The sequence below is a fragment of the Zeus faber genome (genome assembly GCF_960531495.2).
Source record: "Zeus faber genome assembly, chromosome: 19".
Classification (NCBI taxonomy): Eukaryota; Metazoa; Chordata; class Actinopteri; order Zeiformes; family Zeidae; genus Zeus; species Zeus faber.
This window is the reverse complement of record NC_137206.1, coordinates 11,424,814-11,443,318: the sequence shown is the minus strand read 5'-3', so window position 1 is coordinate 11,443,318 and position 18,505 is coordinate 11,424,814. Positions and strand designations below refer to the sequence as shown.

The 18,505-nt window shown below is 43.2% G+C and overlaps 1 protein-coding gene across 2 annotated transcripts; it reads right to left on the bottom strand.

Annotated features, from left to right (window-relative positions):
- Nucleotides 1-420: 420 nt before the first annotated feature.
- LOC307245226 (copine-3-like) lies at nt 421-17,997 on the bottom strand. 2 transcript variants are annotated; one of them, XM_080020687.1, is made up of 17 exons: nt 17,867-17,997; nt 16,725-16,936; nt 13,851-14,030; nt 12,939-13,013; nt 12,736-12,807; nt 12,536-12,616; nt 11,572-11,661; nt 10,687-10,785; nt 10,492-10,578; nt 10,298-10,357; nt 10,054-10,187; nt 8,621-8,675; nt 8,431-8,482; nt 7,314-7,447; nt 5,163-5,399; nt 3,078-3,191; nt 1,553-1,693 (listed from the first exon to the last, which is right to left on the bottom strand). In XM_080020687.1, exons 2-16 carry the CDS (start codon nt 16,854-16,856, stop codon nt 3,081-3,083), a joined length of 1,599 nt encoding a protein of 532 aa, XP_079876813.1. In that variant the 5' UTR covers nt 16,857-16,936; nt 17,867-17,997; the 3' UTR covers nt 1,553-1,693; nt 3,078-3,080. The 2 variants fall into 2 exon arrangements, with proteins under 2 accessions (XP_079876812.1, XP_079876813.1); XM_080020686.1 differs by lacking the exon at nt 3,078-3,191 and having other exon boundaries at nt 421-1,693.
- Nucleotides 17,998-18,505: the final 508 nt, after the last annotated feature.

Sequence of the window (18,505 nt, the reverse complement as noted above, 5' to 3'; positions counted from 1 at the left end):
AGCATTTCTGTTCTAACTGTAGAAGATCCACTTGATATAAGATCTTGAGATCTGTGGAAAATTCAAGGAATATTATTATTATTGTAACAATAACACAATAACAATTATAATAACAATAATAATAATAATTATAAAAATAATAGGTTTTTGTTTTACATTTTAAGATTTTTGTTTTTATTCCTATTATATATTTTTTCCTCATTCCTTCCATCTGGTAGCATGGGGTGTAGGGTCGTCGTGGGACCTTTAACACCCGAAGGGACGCAAGCCGTACAGCAAACAAGCACAAAAAGTGCTCAAGGTACGAACTACTAAAGGTATTGGAACATATGCAAAGTACGTCGTGGACTATTATCTGAATTCAGACCAGTGATCGCCTGTGGCCAGGAGCCGTGTACTGAAAGTTCCTTAAACAGTTACTAAATATAATACAAACAGTTACTACGTGTTCTTTAATCGAGGACCCAAGCTTCTCACAAAGCGCCTCACACTGAAGAAAAACACATCCAGTAAAAATAACATTTCAATGTTTTAATTTCTAGGTCATATTAGAACAGCAGAACCGGCAGGACCGCTTTCCAGAAGGTGATATCGTATTATAAGCACTGCAGTGTCACGCGAGGTTGACCAGCAATAATGCGCAAATGTGTTCTCACACCGTCGCACACCTATTTAAAACGTTCTACCATGAGTCATGACAGAGACGGTCCAGTCACACTCTTCCAGGAAACACTAAACTAATTGTAGTTAGATGAATAATACTGACAAATACTATTTTACTAACATATGTTTAATATCTGGGGAAGTTTAAAAGAGAGAACTGGAGTTATTGGCCTAGTGGTACTTTGATAATACACTCAACAATTTGTTATTTGATAACACCCTCTCAGAAATCGTTCATATAATAGATCTTGGCACTTTGCACCAAATATTGTGTGACTGACATCTTTGCAATGCATAGCGTTTGATAGGCTAGCCAGCGTGCGCAAAAGAGAGAAAAAAAAAGGTACATAATAAAGCAATGGAATAACAAAGCGATGTTAAACTATAGAATATACATAACTGAGAGCCAACTATTTGGGTAAGAACCTGATGTGGTGGTATATGTGCAAATATGTACATCATTAGTAGAGTCGTAAACTGATGTGGCTCTGCGTAAAGCCGCATCAAACGAGGATGTTCATGTCCAAAACGGCGCGCGCGCACACACACACACACACACACACACACACACACACACACACACACACACACACACACACACACACACACACACACACACACACACACACACACACACACACACACACACACACACACACACACACCAAGTGATTCTATAATCCAATTAGCCAAAACGCCTAACTGAGAATGGAGCACACCTGAAATGGAATGCAACTTTTGATTTGCTCGAGAGAGAGAGAGAGAGAGAGAGACGTCTGGTAGGCAGCCTCTTCGGAAAATACAGTTGAGGGCTGATCTCCTGGTCCTCGGGTGGGGAGGATGGGGTTCCTCGGGGGTGGCTTTTTGGGTTCCGGTGCCCGTCGTTCCTCTGGGTGTGGTGTCAGAGGGCCGCCGCGGGGGCTGGAGGAGCGTTGGCGTTGGAGGGGCTCAGCTTCATGGCATTGAAAAATGCCACCACCTGTGCCGGCACTTCCGCCAGCACGCTCTGCGCAAGGGCTTCTCGGGGAGCCTGAGGAGGAGGCAGAGAAAAGGAAGAGAACCCCCCCCCCCCCCCAAAAAAAACAAAAAAAACAAAACGATCGGAGTGAGCGGTTGTCACCAAAGTTATTAAAAAATAAATAAACATCCAAAGGTAAAGAGCATGTAGCAGTCGACTTATTGTTTTCATCACTTATGAGCGTGACTTGAACGAGCAGGAAAGTGATGAAGAGTGAGATTAATGGCATTTTAAAAGGCAGCGGCAACAATGGATATGAAACAACTACGCACACATACGCATCACTCCCGTCGCGTGAGCTGCAGTTTGCCAACACGGCAGCACAATGACAACGCCCAGTTACTTACAGGCCTGCATAGCTACCTAAAATAAAATGAATTAAAATGAATCAAAATCCAATCGAAATTGCAATTGAATTCACCAGTTCCGGCCAGAATACCAGCTCTATGTTCATCGGGACAAAATCCTGTTTCACACTGAGAAGGAGAACTGTTAGCCAAATTTACGGCCATATTTATGATAAGCACAATATCTACATGTTTGTGATGTTGTCAGTGGGCAGGATTGTGGTATAGTGCCGTGGGACTATTTCATCGTAAAAAGTGCGCTGTGGCCGAACAAAGTGTGGGAAACACTGAAGTATAACACTGTATCTAATGTAATAAGTTAGTAAGCACATAGTTATCATTCATATTTATAAGTTATACCCTATAGCAATAATTTATCCTGTGCATAGTAGTATATACACATTTTGTATAATTTTATATATATATATATATATATATATATATATATATATATATATATATATATATGATTAATTCTGCTCTATATTTTTTTCATGTTTTTCGGCTATTAATATACATTTGACAATGTCATTTTTACTTCACTTTTTATTCTAATACTCTAATACTGTAAATTGTCAAGAATCGTGAATCTATATCAACCACATTGCTGGAAATGAGTGGGTGGATATTTTCAATTGGACTCTGGTGATCGTGACTTGCTGTGACGCCTCAAAGCGATCAGAGTACAACAGGACTTGACCCACTCCTTTCTCGCTCCATGGGGAAAGTTGGAGAGACGGGGTTCATTCTGCCGTTACAAAATGAGGTTCATGGACTTCCAAGCACTTTTCAGGCACAATTTTTTCAAATTTCAAGGGCTTCACGCAAAACAAATATAATCAATTTCATTAAAATATAATATAATGTTAGTCTCAACGTCTTTGTTTGATATCAGTGTATCTATTCCGCATATCAAGGACCTGGTAAGAACCTGGAGAGCTGATTATGAAGCTGCATGCGCTGCATTCAGTGATACATGCAAGGGTCAAGTCCCACATTCATTCATGTAGGTTAGGGAGGAAGTAAGGAATTTAAAAAATACAGGGTACCCCCTATGAAGAATTGGGCTCTTGGGGAGGCTTCAGTTTAAATAAGCTGAAGAAGGTAGCCACTTGCTGCGGTAACTCGGCCAATACGCTCTGGGAAAGAGCCTGGCTGGGAGCCTGAAACGAGATGGATAACACAGGGCACAGAGGTGAACTAGCGCAGTGCTTTTCAACCACTGTGCCTTGAAAGCTCGCCAGGTGTGCCGCTCATTTATTTATTTTTGGTCAAATTCCACTTTAAAAAAAAAAGAAGAAAAAAAAATAGTAGAGGGAAATTAGCTCTTGTGTTCAAAATTGCAAGGCAGAGATAAATAATGTTGTACGGCAGCTCCGGCCAGAATAGCCGCTCTGTGTTCAGAGCAAGTCCCACTCTGAGAGTGACGATTACACGTAGTGATGAAGGGTTCGACTCTACGGTTCCTGACGAGTCATTCTGTAAAAAAGAGACGTTCCCTTATCTGACTCTTTGCGCGTTACACCGACTGAATGAAACTAACTGTCTGTCCCATTCAATATGAATTATGCCAAACGCTTTGGCCTTTAAAAACATTTTTCTTTTTTTTTTTTGCCTTGGACTCTCATTAAGTCCTCAGTATTCTTTTTTAGTTTGAGTCCAAGATTGACTCTTTTGCTAGAGTGACTCCCAACACCCGAGTTACAAGGAGGGCCGCAGCTCAGGAGGTAGATCGGGCCGTCTAATAGTCGGAAGTTCGCCGCCGGTTCAATCCCCGGGTCCTCCCAGTAGCATGTTGCAAGTGTTCTTGAGTAAGACACTTAGCCCCTAACCGCTCCTGGTGGCTGCGTTGGTGTCAGTCACTTTGGACAAAAGCGTCCGCCAAAAAACATGTGTTCGCTACGAATGAATCATCACTGACTGTTAGTCGGCCGTGATAGTAAGCACAGTTGCACATGTTTTAGCGGTTAAATAGACAGTCAATAGCCTTATTTCCACGATTGCGCCGAGGCCGAAGTGCTACCGTGCCGATCGGCCCGCTTGCGTTTCCGCAATCAAAGCTGTAATCAAGCGCCAGGAAGTCACGACAACGAACGTCGCCGGCGACGACGTTCGTTATATTGGTTTGACTTTCCCCGATTTTTTTCTTGCTGCTCTGTTTATTTATTTATGTAAGCAGCCGTAACAGCTACGCAGCGAGTATCATTCCATTACCAGCTCCCCACTGTTTGTTGACGTATCAATGAACATGTTCTGCCATTGGAAAAAAATGGTTATCGCTTTTCAATATTCACAACACGACTGGTGAAAATGGACAGAGAAAGGGAAAGTATTGGGGGCTGGACGATATAGCCAAAAATGTTATCACGTTATGTTTTTTTTTAATATTGATCGACGTCGATAATGCTCATGCTATATATTCAATAATTATAACATTAATAATGCTCAATTTACAGTTTTAAGTGTATTCTCATGGCTATACTTTAAACACTGAATAAATAAAACAGAAGATATGTAAACAAAAGTGATAAATAAATACAATGAATAATGGGGCCTCATCCCTGCTGCCCGGCCGGAGAGCACAGTGGCCCGGGAGAGAGCGGAGGAAGCCCAGGCGCGCCTGGAGCCCCACATGGGTCGGACAATCCCGAGTCCTAGTGACTATTTTAACAATGGTGCCTTTGGATGTAACATGTTTGATATATAAGATTCAATATTCAAAAGGTTTATTTGTCACATACATATACATACTTTCATACATATATGCAGTGAAATGTCTTTGCAACGCACCCGGAGATTATGCACAATAGTTACAAACTATTATTAAAAATATATTTATTTATTATTAATTAAAAATTAATTTTATTATTATAAAACATAACGTGTTGTGGAAGAAAAAAGGTTGGGACACACTGAACTTGCGCCAGGTCAAAGGGTCAAAGATCGATGCGGCTTTGGGTTTCTAATTGGAGCGTAATCACATTTTTAAATCAAAGCAGAAGCAGATTAACAAAGCGTGAAAAAGGCATGCTGATGGAAATGTGTGCAAAGTATAACCAAAACTGACGGCCTCCTTTAAATGCAAAACCTCAAACCAACCGGCTACATGCGGGAAAAGCACAAGTTTCTCTTACGTTCTGGAACTGCCGGAAGGGCACGAACTGGACTATGTCCCTCATGGCCGACTCGCCGGTCTGGGAGCGCAGACGCCCGTCGTCCCCGTCCAGGAACTCCATGGCGCTGAAGTCCGCCTCCCCCACCCCGATGATGATGATGGACATGGGCAGACGGGAGGCGTTGACGATGGCGTTGCGCGTCTGGTCCATGTCGGTGATCACGCCATCGGTGATGATGAGCAGCACAAAGTATTGCTGCGGGGAGATAAGAGACAATACAAACAACTCTATTTATAAAAGCATTGCATCTCTCCATAGCTTCTGCTCACCGCGATCAAGGTTGTTCGGGTATTGGCTCCTAAAGGGTGGACGCAAGTTTTTTTTTTTTGGTTGTTTTTTTGTTCCCCCAAATTTACAGTTCTGCTGCTCAAGGGCTATTCAAAGACTTCCCAACCTCAGATGAAAGTTGTACCCAATTGAATATCTTTTTCCAATTGTATGCCTGCCCTACACTTCCACCTGCTGGCACAATGGCCCCACACTATTTTAAGGAGGGGCTCACACAGGCCCTGTCTTCCTCCACAAGCGTCGTTCAGTTTTCCCGCGTCTTTTGATCCGAACCTTCAACAGCCCCGACACGAAAGGACAATGTGATTCACATGGCTTGGCAAAACCGACCAAATCAAACGAAAAAATAAATGGAAGAAAATAAACTAAACCAAAGCTACAACCGTCCGTGGTTCAACCGTCCTCCAACAGGATATTAGACACACACTATATACACTACCTCACTTTATTCACATGCCACTTTAATGCAAATATCTGTAAATACCTAAATACCATATCCCATATACATAAGTCTATCCAATATACAGTACATAAGCCTATTCCCTTTATCTATTCTGTACCCCCACCCTGCATTACCCTTGAGTTCTTATTTTATTCTATATATTTTATTCTATAGTATTCGACTTACTGCATTACGTTTTAGGAACCAGTTAGTTAGTCAAGTAGAAATTCTTAGGTAGCTACTGTGTTCAGTCTAGAACATATTGTGTGTAATCACTGGGTGCCTTGCATTGACATTTCACTGCATATATGTATGAAAGTATGTATATGTATGTGACGAATAAACCTCTTGAATCTTCAATCTTGAATAAGGTCTTAATGAGAAAAGTCAACTAGGAATGTAACCGACATTTTGGGAAACCAAAAACTAACACGTACATATAGGACCATGTCAGCCATGAAGCGAGATAACACAGCTCTCGCTAGACAGAAATGGAGAGGGGAACTTGAGAAGGAGATTAGAGAGGAAGTCTGGATTGACATTTTCTCTGATGCTCTTGCAGAGAGTTCCAGTGGAACTCTCTGCAAGAGAGTTCCACTGGAACTCATGTTGAATGGGGTGAACCCGCTGGGGAGGACGTGGTCAGGATGTAGCCGGCTGTGCACACATATTCTGTAGGTGGCCATCGTTGGATAACTTTGGGAGAGAGGGGCATACGGCCTGATTGATGGGAGTCGTTAATGTAATAATACCAAGAATCCCAATAATTGCCATTCTGGGGGGCTTGGCCAGAAGGAGGAAGTCGAAGAAGTAGGAAGGGGGAGGAAAAAAAAGAAACATAACATAAAACATAAAACATAACATTAAGGGGGCTCAAGAAGGAACCCTCCGACCCGTGAAGAACGGTTGAGTGTAGTATAGTAAGAGCAATATACTCAGTGGAAAAACCCCCCCCAAAAAAACATCCGTAAATAATAACAATCGAAATGATGTTATAATGACAGGACACACAGTTTAATGAAAGGTGGACAGTTTGGAGAGGGAGAGGGAGAGGGAGGGAGAGGGAGAGGGAGAGGGAGAGGGAGAGGGAGAGGGAGAGAGAGAGAGAGAGAGAGAGAGCATCTGATAAATCTGTAATTTCTGAATTACAACCAGACATGTAACAAGTGATGTGGAAAACAACCCCAAAACAATAACCCCTGTATTATATAATGATAGAATGTAACCCAGTTGTAAGGTGTGTGTGTGTGTGTGTGTGTGTGTGTGTTTGCTTGTTCTACACATAGGATACATAAATGTTAATGTACACTGTGCGTGGACAATGTTAAAACCAAGTAGGCCCCGGGGCCCCAGGAGGCTGACGGGCCTGACACACTCACCGAAGCGGTGGTTTGCTGGAGGGCCTGTTTGGCGAAGCAGGCCACGTGGTTGATGACGGGAGAGAAGTTGGTGGGGCCGTAGAGCTTCACCTGGGGAAGACACACCCTGTAGGCTTCCACCACGCCTTCGATCCCTGGACGCGGGGAAGAGAGGCGCAAACACACGCGTGGGACTCTTCAAACGCATAAACGGACATGGAGGAGAACCTGAGGGGTTTTCGGGAAAGCCGGCTTTCTTCCCTGAAGGCCAATCGATCAAAGGGTTTTTTAATTTAATTTATTTTTTTAATAGCGTCCACGTAAATAAGCAAACTGACTCTGTAACATTTATTTAATCGCTGTTAAGTGAGCGCAGGTCTGCTGGGGTCACGGTGTGTACTTTCATAGAAAACCCTGATGGAGGTACTCGGAGTCTCTGCAGAGCACTTGGAGCTTGGTGCTTCGGCCTAGACCCAGAATAGACCCGTGACATGTTTATGAAAGGTCACCAGAGCAAACATAATCTACACATGCGATTTAATGCGGAGCCATGTGGCCACAACCGGTCCTGTGTACAGGGTTTAAGAGGAAAATCTGACCAAAGCCACAGTGGGGAAAAATTTGTCCTTATAAAAGGTTTAATGACGTTATTAAGCACATTCCCGGTGTAAAGTATGTCAAACAAGATTTTTACTCATGCAGGTAATTTGTAATTTGCAGGTACTTCTATCTAATCTTAAACAACAGCCTTATATTTCAAACCTGTGCAACTACAGTTGCCCCAGTGGAATTACACAAAAAAACCTAAGTGCATAGTACATAGTAATAATTGATCATTTATGCCTATACCAACTTATTCTGTGCATAGAATTATACAAATCTTGTATATTTGGCTTTTTCTATTTAATTTTAAATGTAATTTAATTGAAATTTTAAGACTAATAAACTGTTTTCATAATGCTTATTATCTGTAGAGAAGTGCACCAATCCGATCCTGTATGAAAATGCACTTGGCGGAATAAACTCATTCCGATTCTGCACATGGGTAAAATATAACAAATATATACATTCCAGAAGTAGTTTATTTCTGGAATACACCCCCCACCACCCCCCGCAGCCCTTATCATGTAAACTTTACCTGCACAAAATGGATTTGCGGGGTTGAAGTTGAGAGGAAACTCATGTGATACCTGTGGCATGCATTAAGCGGAAAGACAACAAAAAAGAAAAAAGCTATTCATTTGTCAACTATTTTGTTCGCACTGCAGGACAAACTGGATGAACACTTATAAAGATTTGCAGTCCTGTGTGTGCCCGTGCGGGTTTACCTGCCACGCGGGAGGGATCTGGGCCCCAAAGCCAAAGGCCGGGAACATCTTGTCACTGCAGAGAGAGGAGGAGGCGCTTATCACTCACTTTCTTTAAACGCAAACCTACATCCCTATTTTAAATTTTTGATAAGCAAATAAACCAATTTGCGTATTTCCTCTTGAACTCTGGTGTGTTAGGGTTAGAGAGGACAGGACAATGGAGACCTGGGGAGATCCAGAGATCCTCAATGAACGCCTTTTCATTTCCAACCGCGTTCTCTCGGTCCTTGAAAGGCACCGTTCTGGACCGAGCTCCATCCCTGTGCGGCGACGTAGCGGGCACGTGTCCACAAACACAAAGTTTCCGGTTGGTCTAAAAAGGCCCTGTTATTTGTGTGTTGAAATAAACGCCCAGCACAGTCTGGTTTTCTGTGCCACCTGCCTTCTGGTCCGTCTCGACCCCGCCCCGGCAAAAGACACCTGCGTCCACTTTCGGTCGCCGGTGCTGGCTCTCCCCACCTGCAGATGGCGCCAAAGATCCCTCCCCGCTACCAGAGTCATCTAAAAGATCTTTATAAACTCGCCCAAACCATTGCATTCCTTCCCCAAAAGAAAACAACCCAAAGAGAACTATTAATGCACTCTGTACGTTAAGGGCTTGGCCGGTTATTTAATTTCTTATCGAGGGTCATCGACACACACACAAAAAACAAAACAAAAAAAAACAAAACGTCATAATCGCCAGTTTTTTATGTTTTTCTAAAATGTATAAAGTAATCTTCCTTTCCTAGAAATATACAAGCGCCACATGATCCCTCTAAATCAAAGCCGACAACACTTCTACCCGCATCGATCGCGCTGTCTTCGGTGGGTTATGATAATAAAGACTCACTCGGACTCGACAAATGAGGACACGTTCAGAACGTGTGCCTATTTTATCCAAAGGTGACAACTGACATTCAGATTTTGAAAATAAAAATATGATTGAAAGATAAAAAAACTCCGCTCTGAACTCCGCTTCGACTCAGTGCGTCTCTCTCTGGGAGAAACCGTTCCCCCATCAGCAAGACCCCTTCCAACCGTCCGACTGAGACAGGGGTCTGTCGGGTTGAGTACCACTACAATAAAGTTGATTAAGTTCAGTGTATTGTACTATCGCCATTGGTAGCCGCACTGAACGCGAAACACCCGGCCAATCAAAGTCCTACCGACAGTGAGATGTGAACGTTGACGGAACCGGAATTGAATGTTGAGAAAGCGTAAATGCAGCAAAAAGTCACTCTAGTGTAGCATTAAAAAAATAAAAAATAAAATCACAGGGATTTAAATAAATCGATTGAAGCGGAGTTGGTAGTGATCAAAAAAAAACAAAAACCGACCCATTGGCGTACGGTTGCATGGCAGGAGCAAGGAGGGGATAAGGGTCTGAGGACCCGGGCGGGGTTGGTTACCTGTCGTAGTCCTGGATGACGTTCCCCACTGACCAGATGGCCGTGAGGTACTCGTTGACGCCCTGCGGACTGATGTAGTGCAGGGAGTGAGGGGACTTGGGGTCTCCGTTGGAGCCCGTGAAGTCCACGGCCACCTGACACACACACAAACACGGACACACACACACACACACACACTTTCAATTTCCGTTTTCCGCGAGGTGCACAGGGTCGCTGAGAGACGAGCGCTGGACGTGGAACTCACAGTGAAGTTGAGCTGACAGCCTCCCATGATGTAATCCAAGAACGTGTACTCCTTCACCACCTTGAAGATCGCGACATATCCATTGGCGTATAGATAATGACGGAGAGTACGCAACGTCAAAAGATAAAAATAAACAAACAAACAACGTTTATTCACGCAGTACAACCACATGAAAATCAAGGCTGCTCCTTCACCTGGCACAGCTTCACGCTCAGCACGCCGGAATTTTTGTAGCCCTTCTTCTTCTGCTTTTTCTTGCTGTTGATGCATTCAAATTCTGCCTGCGCAGGGGGAAATGTCAACAAGCAGAGGGGTTGGTGTCGAAACAAAAAAAATGCAACGATCGCGCGCGCACACTCACGCACGCACGCACACACACACACACACACCGGAGAGGTTCGCGAGCCTCGCTGCAGCTGCGTGAGCGTGGTCTCAAAGGACCCGATGAGGTCGTGCGAGCCGTCATTATCGTAGTCGTAGCACTCCACCTGGGAGAAGGTTGGAAATGGGGGGGGGGGGGGGGGGGGATAAATAAACAAAAATGGAAGAATCATTTGAATGATCCGCCCGGCAAACCCGCCCTTCCCTCGTGTGCATCCATACGCAAAGCTTCACGCCAAGTCCATCCAAGTGAGGGGGGTTGCAGAGAACGACGACACTTTGAGAGGGTCCATGAGAACGCATGCAAATGGGGGACAAAGTCAAAAACACACTTGTGCACGAAGACGAGGCGAGACGGAGAGCGGTGTCGACAGAGAGGAAACAGAGGTCGATGAGAGATTTGTGTCTGATGAAATGGACCTAGTGTCTACTTCATCTTCTCGTCAAAACACACACTCACGCCTCACCCGTTAGCTGGAAAGCCCAAAAAAATCAAAATAAATTTAAAAGCACCGTGTGGCCCTGGGTAAACTCACTTGTCCAGCGACGCTGGGGGCGGCTCTCTGGTGCTTGCTTGAGGTTGAAAACAAAGAAGGCTTGAGAAACAAACCGGCACTCATCACATCCCGGTCGTCTTTTGCGCTCGGGGTCCGCTCTTATTATTTGGGTTAATACGAGGCACAAGCGCAGGGCGGACTTGGGAGGAAAAGTACCGAACGGTAAAAATCAACCGGCAGAGTAACAAAAAAATAAATTAAAACAAAAAGAAATCGATAGATTTGCGGTCGAAAAATAACGCCACGGAGACGGAGGATTTTTTCTTTTTTTTTTTTAGTACATATACCGTCGACGGCCTCGATCGCAGCTTGTGCTGAAAGGTCTCGGGCGCGTACCTTTATAGGTTTCTCCTCGTCCCCGCCGCAGAGAGAGTGCAGCGGGATTCGGAACGGCTTCCACGTGGGGTTCAGGTTGTTCTTCACCACCTTGGAGAAAAAAAAAAAAAAAAAGAAAAATTTAAATACCAAAAAACACACCACCACCAGCGGTTTATTTCACACCGCCTTTAAATTGCTGCACAGTCTCAAAGGGCTTCACACTTTCCTCCCTTTCTGAACCGTGTTGGCTCTACCTCTGCACTAATGGAGGCGAGGCGATGGAAGCGGCTGCGGTGGAAACGCTGGGTTTACACAGATGTTATTTCACCGAAATGGCTCCAACTACGGCTGATATTCACCAGTTCATCCTCATGTACTTCCAGCGCCGGCTCTGCCGCCTGTCTCAGCCGCGCCGTACTTTTTTCCTTGTATTTTTATTTTTTTACTCATTTATTGTTTTGGGGTTTTTTTTGTATGCTGGCTCTGCTCATTGGTTCGCGGCCGACCAGAGCCGACGCAATAAGGAGGCAGCGGCGAGGGGCGCAAAGCAGAGGTTTGTTGAATTTTTTTTAATATTGTTTTTGTTTAAATGTTTGCATTAATTTTGTGAAAGTTTTTCTGACTTTTTTTGGTTGTATATTTTGTTGTTTTAAATTAGGTTTCGTGTATATTGTCATATTTTATTGTGTACAGTTAACTGTTAGGTTTTAGTGTATATTTCCACATATTGCCATTTTCTTCTTTCATTTAATTCCATTGCTTTATTATTATTATTATTATAATTATTATTATTATTGTTATTGTTATCTATTTTGTTATATAAGCTGATGCTGCCAGTGCAATTTCCCTTCGGGATGAATAAAGTATATCAATCTATCCATCTTTCACCAATACTAGATATTTTGATATAGAGGTCGGTATTACGGTAGAGTGGAGTATATGGATTTCATATACTCCTCCCTTAGTCCCACTGCCTCCATGCCTCTGTTCTGTGGGCCAGCTGCCATCCGGTTTCCGTCTGCTTGTAGAACTCCAGGTAAGGGTCGGACTTCCCAAATAAATCCTAAGCAAAAAGGAAGAATCAAGGAGGAAAAAAAACATAAACATTTTTGTTTGACTAGAATCCACAAGGGTTCAGATGAAACCCTTTGGCACAGACGCGGTCGGCGGCGGCCCCCGTACCTTGTTGTCCAGTTTTCTGGCCTCCGCCTCGAAATTCACCACCCGGTTGTCCTTTATCTCTTCGGCCATGATCTACAGGAAGAGCGGCGAAAACAAATCGGTCAGATATATACTACGATAAACTCGCCGCTATCTTTATCTGCGCTCCGACTCCGTCAGTCGCCGGCAGGGGCGTAGGTCATTTTGTGGCACTCCCAACTCACGGTGATGGTGCCTTTTCCTGCCGGCCTCTTGTTCTTCAAGACCAGCGGCCGAGTCAGCTTCCTGCTGGAGACCACCTAGGAAAGACACAGGATCATCTCTCCTTTTTTTCCCCCTCCCTGGTATTAATTTATTTTTGTAAAGAGACACCCGCAGCAGTAATGCGTCCTGCCTTCCCGAGCCGCACCCGGTGCACCCTCGCCACGAGAGCGCGGCACTCCGAAGCCGGCCCACAGAGCCGACACGTGGTCTCTGATTTCACTTTGCGGAGGAAATGGACGTTACAACACAGCTCCTGTTGACAAGGATCTCAACCGCTCTTATTTCACAGGTATTTCACAGCTCGAGCGCATGGAGTGACGATCCGACAAGGTTCGCCTTGATTTTATTTTACCCGGCTCACAGCTGGCCGAGAGCCGTGGGGCGTTTGTGATATGTAAAATAAAAATATAAATAAAATAAAAATGCTTTACATTATCCGTCAGTTGGGTGAGATTTTACTTCTGAAAACAAGGAAAAAAAAATGTAATCTGGGAAAATTCTCGACGTGATGGGATGACCATCAAAAATATTCAGTTTTTAAATGTTTTATTGTCGACAATTTGCCAAATAATCCCACACAATTCTCGCGCAGTAAATTCATCTCTAAATTTTTTCTGGCTTGTTCAGATTATAATTTCAGTTTTCTGTTCAGATTAAAAATGGAATTTCACCACGCTACATGTACAGAAACGCTAATAACAGTATTGTAACAGTATTACTGTCGAAATGGATCAAATATCCATCCAATTTCACCACTTACTGAAACGCTGTTTTCTAAGAATGAAAGAGGTATTGCGTCGTGAGGTTTGCACTCCCGGTGGACATTCTACCGCGGTATTCACCAAAAGAGAAGATTGCGAGTAGCGCCTCACCTGGCCCAAGGTGCACTCCAGCTCTCCCAGGAAGTCGTCATCGCTCAGGTCGACGGTCTTATTGTCGATGTCATAAATTCCAAACTTCAGTTTCTGAACCATCTCAAAGTAGTAGTCGAGGGTTAACTTCTTGGAGAATTTGGGGCTCAGGCAATTCTGGACTTTCTCCGTGCGCGCCAACTGTTGAGGCATTTTAACATAAAACGCATGACAACAAGCGACAAAGGTGCCGATATAACAATCCTAGAATCCGCCGCGTGTCCTCGATGCTCTAGAGTCTTATGTTTTTGCCATGTTTATGCTCCAGCCCCGCACTGATCCAGTCCACCAGTGGGAGCCCTGGCTTAATGCTAATTAGTAAATCTGCACGGTTGACTCAAAATCCCGGAGTGGAATTTTACTTTCTGAACGGCGATTTTCCACTTCTGATAGCCTTCAACATACATTCATACATAGTTTAATACACACATAATTTAATAACATACATCATTTAATAATTCAAAATAATTGATTCATAATCTACAGAGAGTTTTAACATTTACATTGTCAATTCACTTCAAACTACTTTGGGGTATGACGTCTCTTGGACATGCCATGGATCTGTAATGCCAAAGAGGAGCTGGAACTGTCCAATAATAATAATAATAATAATAATAATAATAATAATAATAATAATAATAAATATAGCTGCAAGCAGCAATATTCAGGGTCCAGTTTATTCCTGTTTAGGTACTTATTACAGTTTTTGTTTCCGTGAAACATCACAAGTTACAAAAGTTACAAACATTGGTCTGCATGTTTCTCTTCTGGAGTTCAGCTGAAATATTCCTGAAGAACGGTGTTTTAAGAATTATGATTGTTCCTGGGTGACGCACTGCAGGCACTGTGTCACCCAGTAATTTTAGTGGTGATTTTTTTCCTTGAATTACATTTTCAATAAGTTACGTTTCCATGAAATACATTGTGGTATTTCTGTGAGTAATTAGCATATCACGGCTTCCATTTTTCTGACGCCTCGCTGGATCTTGAACCCATCACTCACTTTTATATCGAGTGGGCTGGACCTGGTCACCAGTTTTTGTGGACTGTATTTTTTTGTATGTTTTATTTATCCGGCAAAGTTATGGGGACCATGGAGATACAATATAAATCTAACCGATCTCCAGACATCTACCGGGTAAAATGTACACGACCACCTTGTGTCGATTACGCACATTTTAGTATTTTTAGAGCTTACTGTGTGTAATCACTGGGTATCATGACATTTCACTGCATATATGTATGACCGTATGTATATGTATGTGACAAATAATCTCTTGAACTTGAAGATACACACACGCCCACTTTGTAATCTCTAACCACCACAGAGCAAAAAAGTGTACACCGTGTACTGCCTGCATATCTACAGGACATAGCAGAGGCCACATTTCACTGGCCACCACGCAAAAGCAAGTGCATGTGTGTGTGTATATATATGCATGTGTTGTAGTGCGGTGTGTCATGTGACAAATAAACCGTAATTCGTAGCTTCTTCCGTTCTTCTCCTTCATATAGATTTAGCTTTAAAAATTCAGAGACTTTTCTCGAGCAATAACAATAGGGGATCCAGCCCACCCTAATAATAATAATAATCATAATAATCATCGTCATAATAATAATCATAATAATAATTATGATAATTCTGTAAGAAGGAATACGTTTTTCATTATTTCCATTATTTGTGTCACTATATTTGGAGCACACATACATGATATGTAGAAATGACACAAGGATAGGATAATGTATTTTTTGACATTATCATTATCTTTTTGGGCATTGTGTGTATATATATATATATATATATATATATAAGTGTACAGTTACTATTGCAATTATTCTTCACTTCCAAGATATTGTTTGGATGGATTGCATTTCTATAGAACCGTGTGGAGAACAAACTGCGAGAAGTGGAACTTCGCCAGGCAACAGTTTTTCCGTTCAGGTTGAAAACAAAAGATTCAGCTGTTGACAGCACGCACTGGGCCTCAGCTAATAGGGCCGTTCCACTGACACATTAACAAAGTCTGTGGATGGTCTGCTACAGCAGCACTCCTCTCCAGCCTTGGCAGAAGCTACAATGGCCTTTCTTTTTACTTTCTTTTACATTGTAATCTCCTCTAACCCTGATATGAAATACACCTCCTGACTCTCCTTGCTTCACGCGACTGACTCCTCAGCCCAAACTCCATATCTTTGCTCAGCTTTCCTACCGGGGCCGGGGGGGTTAACCCAACCGACGGGGAAGGCCGATTCCCGTTGTTGTGTTGGGCCCACATATAACTGGGATGTTTTGTTCTTGGAAAACCGAGCAACTCTCTTTACTGAGTGAGTCGTCAGGAACCGAATCTCAAAAAGAAAGAGTCAAAACTTTCTCCACTGCCCACAGTTCTCACTTTCGGTGTGAAACTTGAGCTTGTTCCCATGAACCCTACTCTGGCTGGAAGTGATGAATAAGATGACTTAGAATCCGCTTTGCAAATTTGATCTTGCAATACAAGAGCTACTTTACATGTTTTAGACACATTTTTTTTAAGATCTTTCTTTTTCAGCTGAGTACCCCCTTCACTGGTATTGGGAGAAAAATAACAAATAAAATGAACATAAATGAGGGACTGTATGTGCGTCATAGGTGTTTTTTTTTGTTTGTTTTTTTACATTTTATACACACAACCAATCAATTTTAAACACATTCTTTTCCATTTTCAGGGTACCCCAAAGCACCCCCAGGGGTAAGAGTACCCCCATTTGAGAAACACTGTCTGAGACCAAGAGGCTCTGCTGCCCCAATGCCCACGACCGGACTTGCTTTGGTCCAGACCCCGGTGTCCTACTGACCTCGTACCACTTGGACTCGGAGCTGCTCATCAGCAGCACGCACAGAGGATCCGACTTGGAGCCGATGTCTTTGTCCAGCAGATTGTCGCAGGAGACGGTCAGCTCCACCTTGGTCACGCACTGGGCGGCCATGGCTGAGGGAGGAAGGCGCGAGAGCTGGGACAGGACCACAGAGACCAACACAGCGGACCACGCGAGGCCGGGTTTGACCGCTGCGGTGGAAATAAAAGGTTGAGCTCATACGCTGCAGTCAAAGCAGCATGACGAAACCACTTGTGTCTCACTTAAGTAGTTAATGACATACATGTACTTTAGTTACGTATGATTTTGATTAGTTATGCCAATGTGTTCAAGTGTCAAGTAAATGGTTAGTGTTAATTAAGTGGAGACAATAATGGGAAGTAACATGTTTACAGGTTCAGCACATATTTTGCATCTATTTTATTTTGAGTGTGTGTGTGTGTGTGTAGCTGCCATCTTAAATGCAACGCATTCGACAATGTTTGACTAGCTCTGACAACTGCCAACAGGCCCCACAGCAAGTACCATCCCTGCGCAGTGGGCGGCTCGGCTGGCGAAAACCAGCCGACTAGTGGCAGCCTGCAAATTGGATTAGGCTTTGCTGCGACGCTGCGCTCACGTCGAACGGGAGAAATGCCACTCGGAAAATGTCAACTTGGACCGACAATGTTGGGAGAAGCCGGAGACACTAGATTTCGGACAAGCTCAATGGCGTATTTGAATCACCTATATCGTAAACACGGGCTGCAGTACGAAGGGGAGGAAATGTATGCCAGGGCTATATATCCTACCTCCCCCGATTTAGTTAGAATATGACAGATATGTTGTTAAACTTGTTTAGTTTTTCCCAGTAGTCGATAAGATAAGGTTTCCGGTACACGGTGCACGCAGCGTCCACGCCAGTTCACCGCGGGCTCCTGAGTAACGGAGGGAACACGCTGAGGGGGAGACTCGGGAGTCGGGTTGTAAACATAGGGCGGCGGCAGGCAACGTCTATTAGCTCGCAACGCCAACCAAAAGAGCAAAGAAGCGGTTTGTACCAGGGTGGGGATTAAAAAAAATAATAATTATTATGATTATTTAAAAAAAAAAAAAAGTTTGAAAACGACGCCCGTGCTTACCGTGATGTGGTAGGTCGCGTTTACCGAGGGGCGAGCCCGGAACTCGGGGGCAGTTGTGGCTTTAAGTCCGTTGCTCAAGCGACGGCGCTCGGCTTCGTTCCGTGTGTGTGTGTGTGTGTGTTGGGAAGGGCGAGTTGAGCGGGGCGGTGACGCTAAGGGGCGCTCGATTATGTCTAGAGGACGGCCCGGTATTTGAACTTTGTCAAGGCCTTAATATGCTGCACCTCTGACAGGGGGGATAATAAGAAGTATTATTGTTAGTAACTACCTCTCACCCATCTATACATACATATATATATATATATATATATATATATATATATATATACACACACACACATCTGATCCGGACCCGGGAAGAATGTGCGTTGATGTAACGCGTTGACAGATGTGGATCTTAATAAGAATATTAATAAGAATTCATAATACTACTTATAATTCAAATTGTTATTGTTCCTGTCAGGGATGTTATTATGTTATTATTATATAATTATTGTTTTTATTATTATTATTATTATTAATAAAAACAAATATTTATTATTACTTGATTATTATTATTATTATTATTATTATTATTAATAATAATAATAATAAAACAATAATTATATAATAGTCACATTAACATTCCTGGCACAGGAA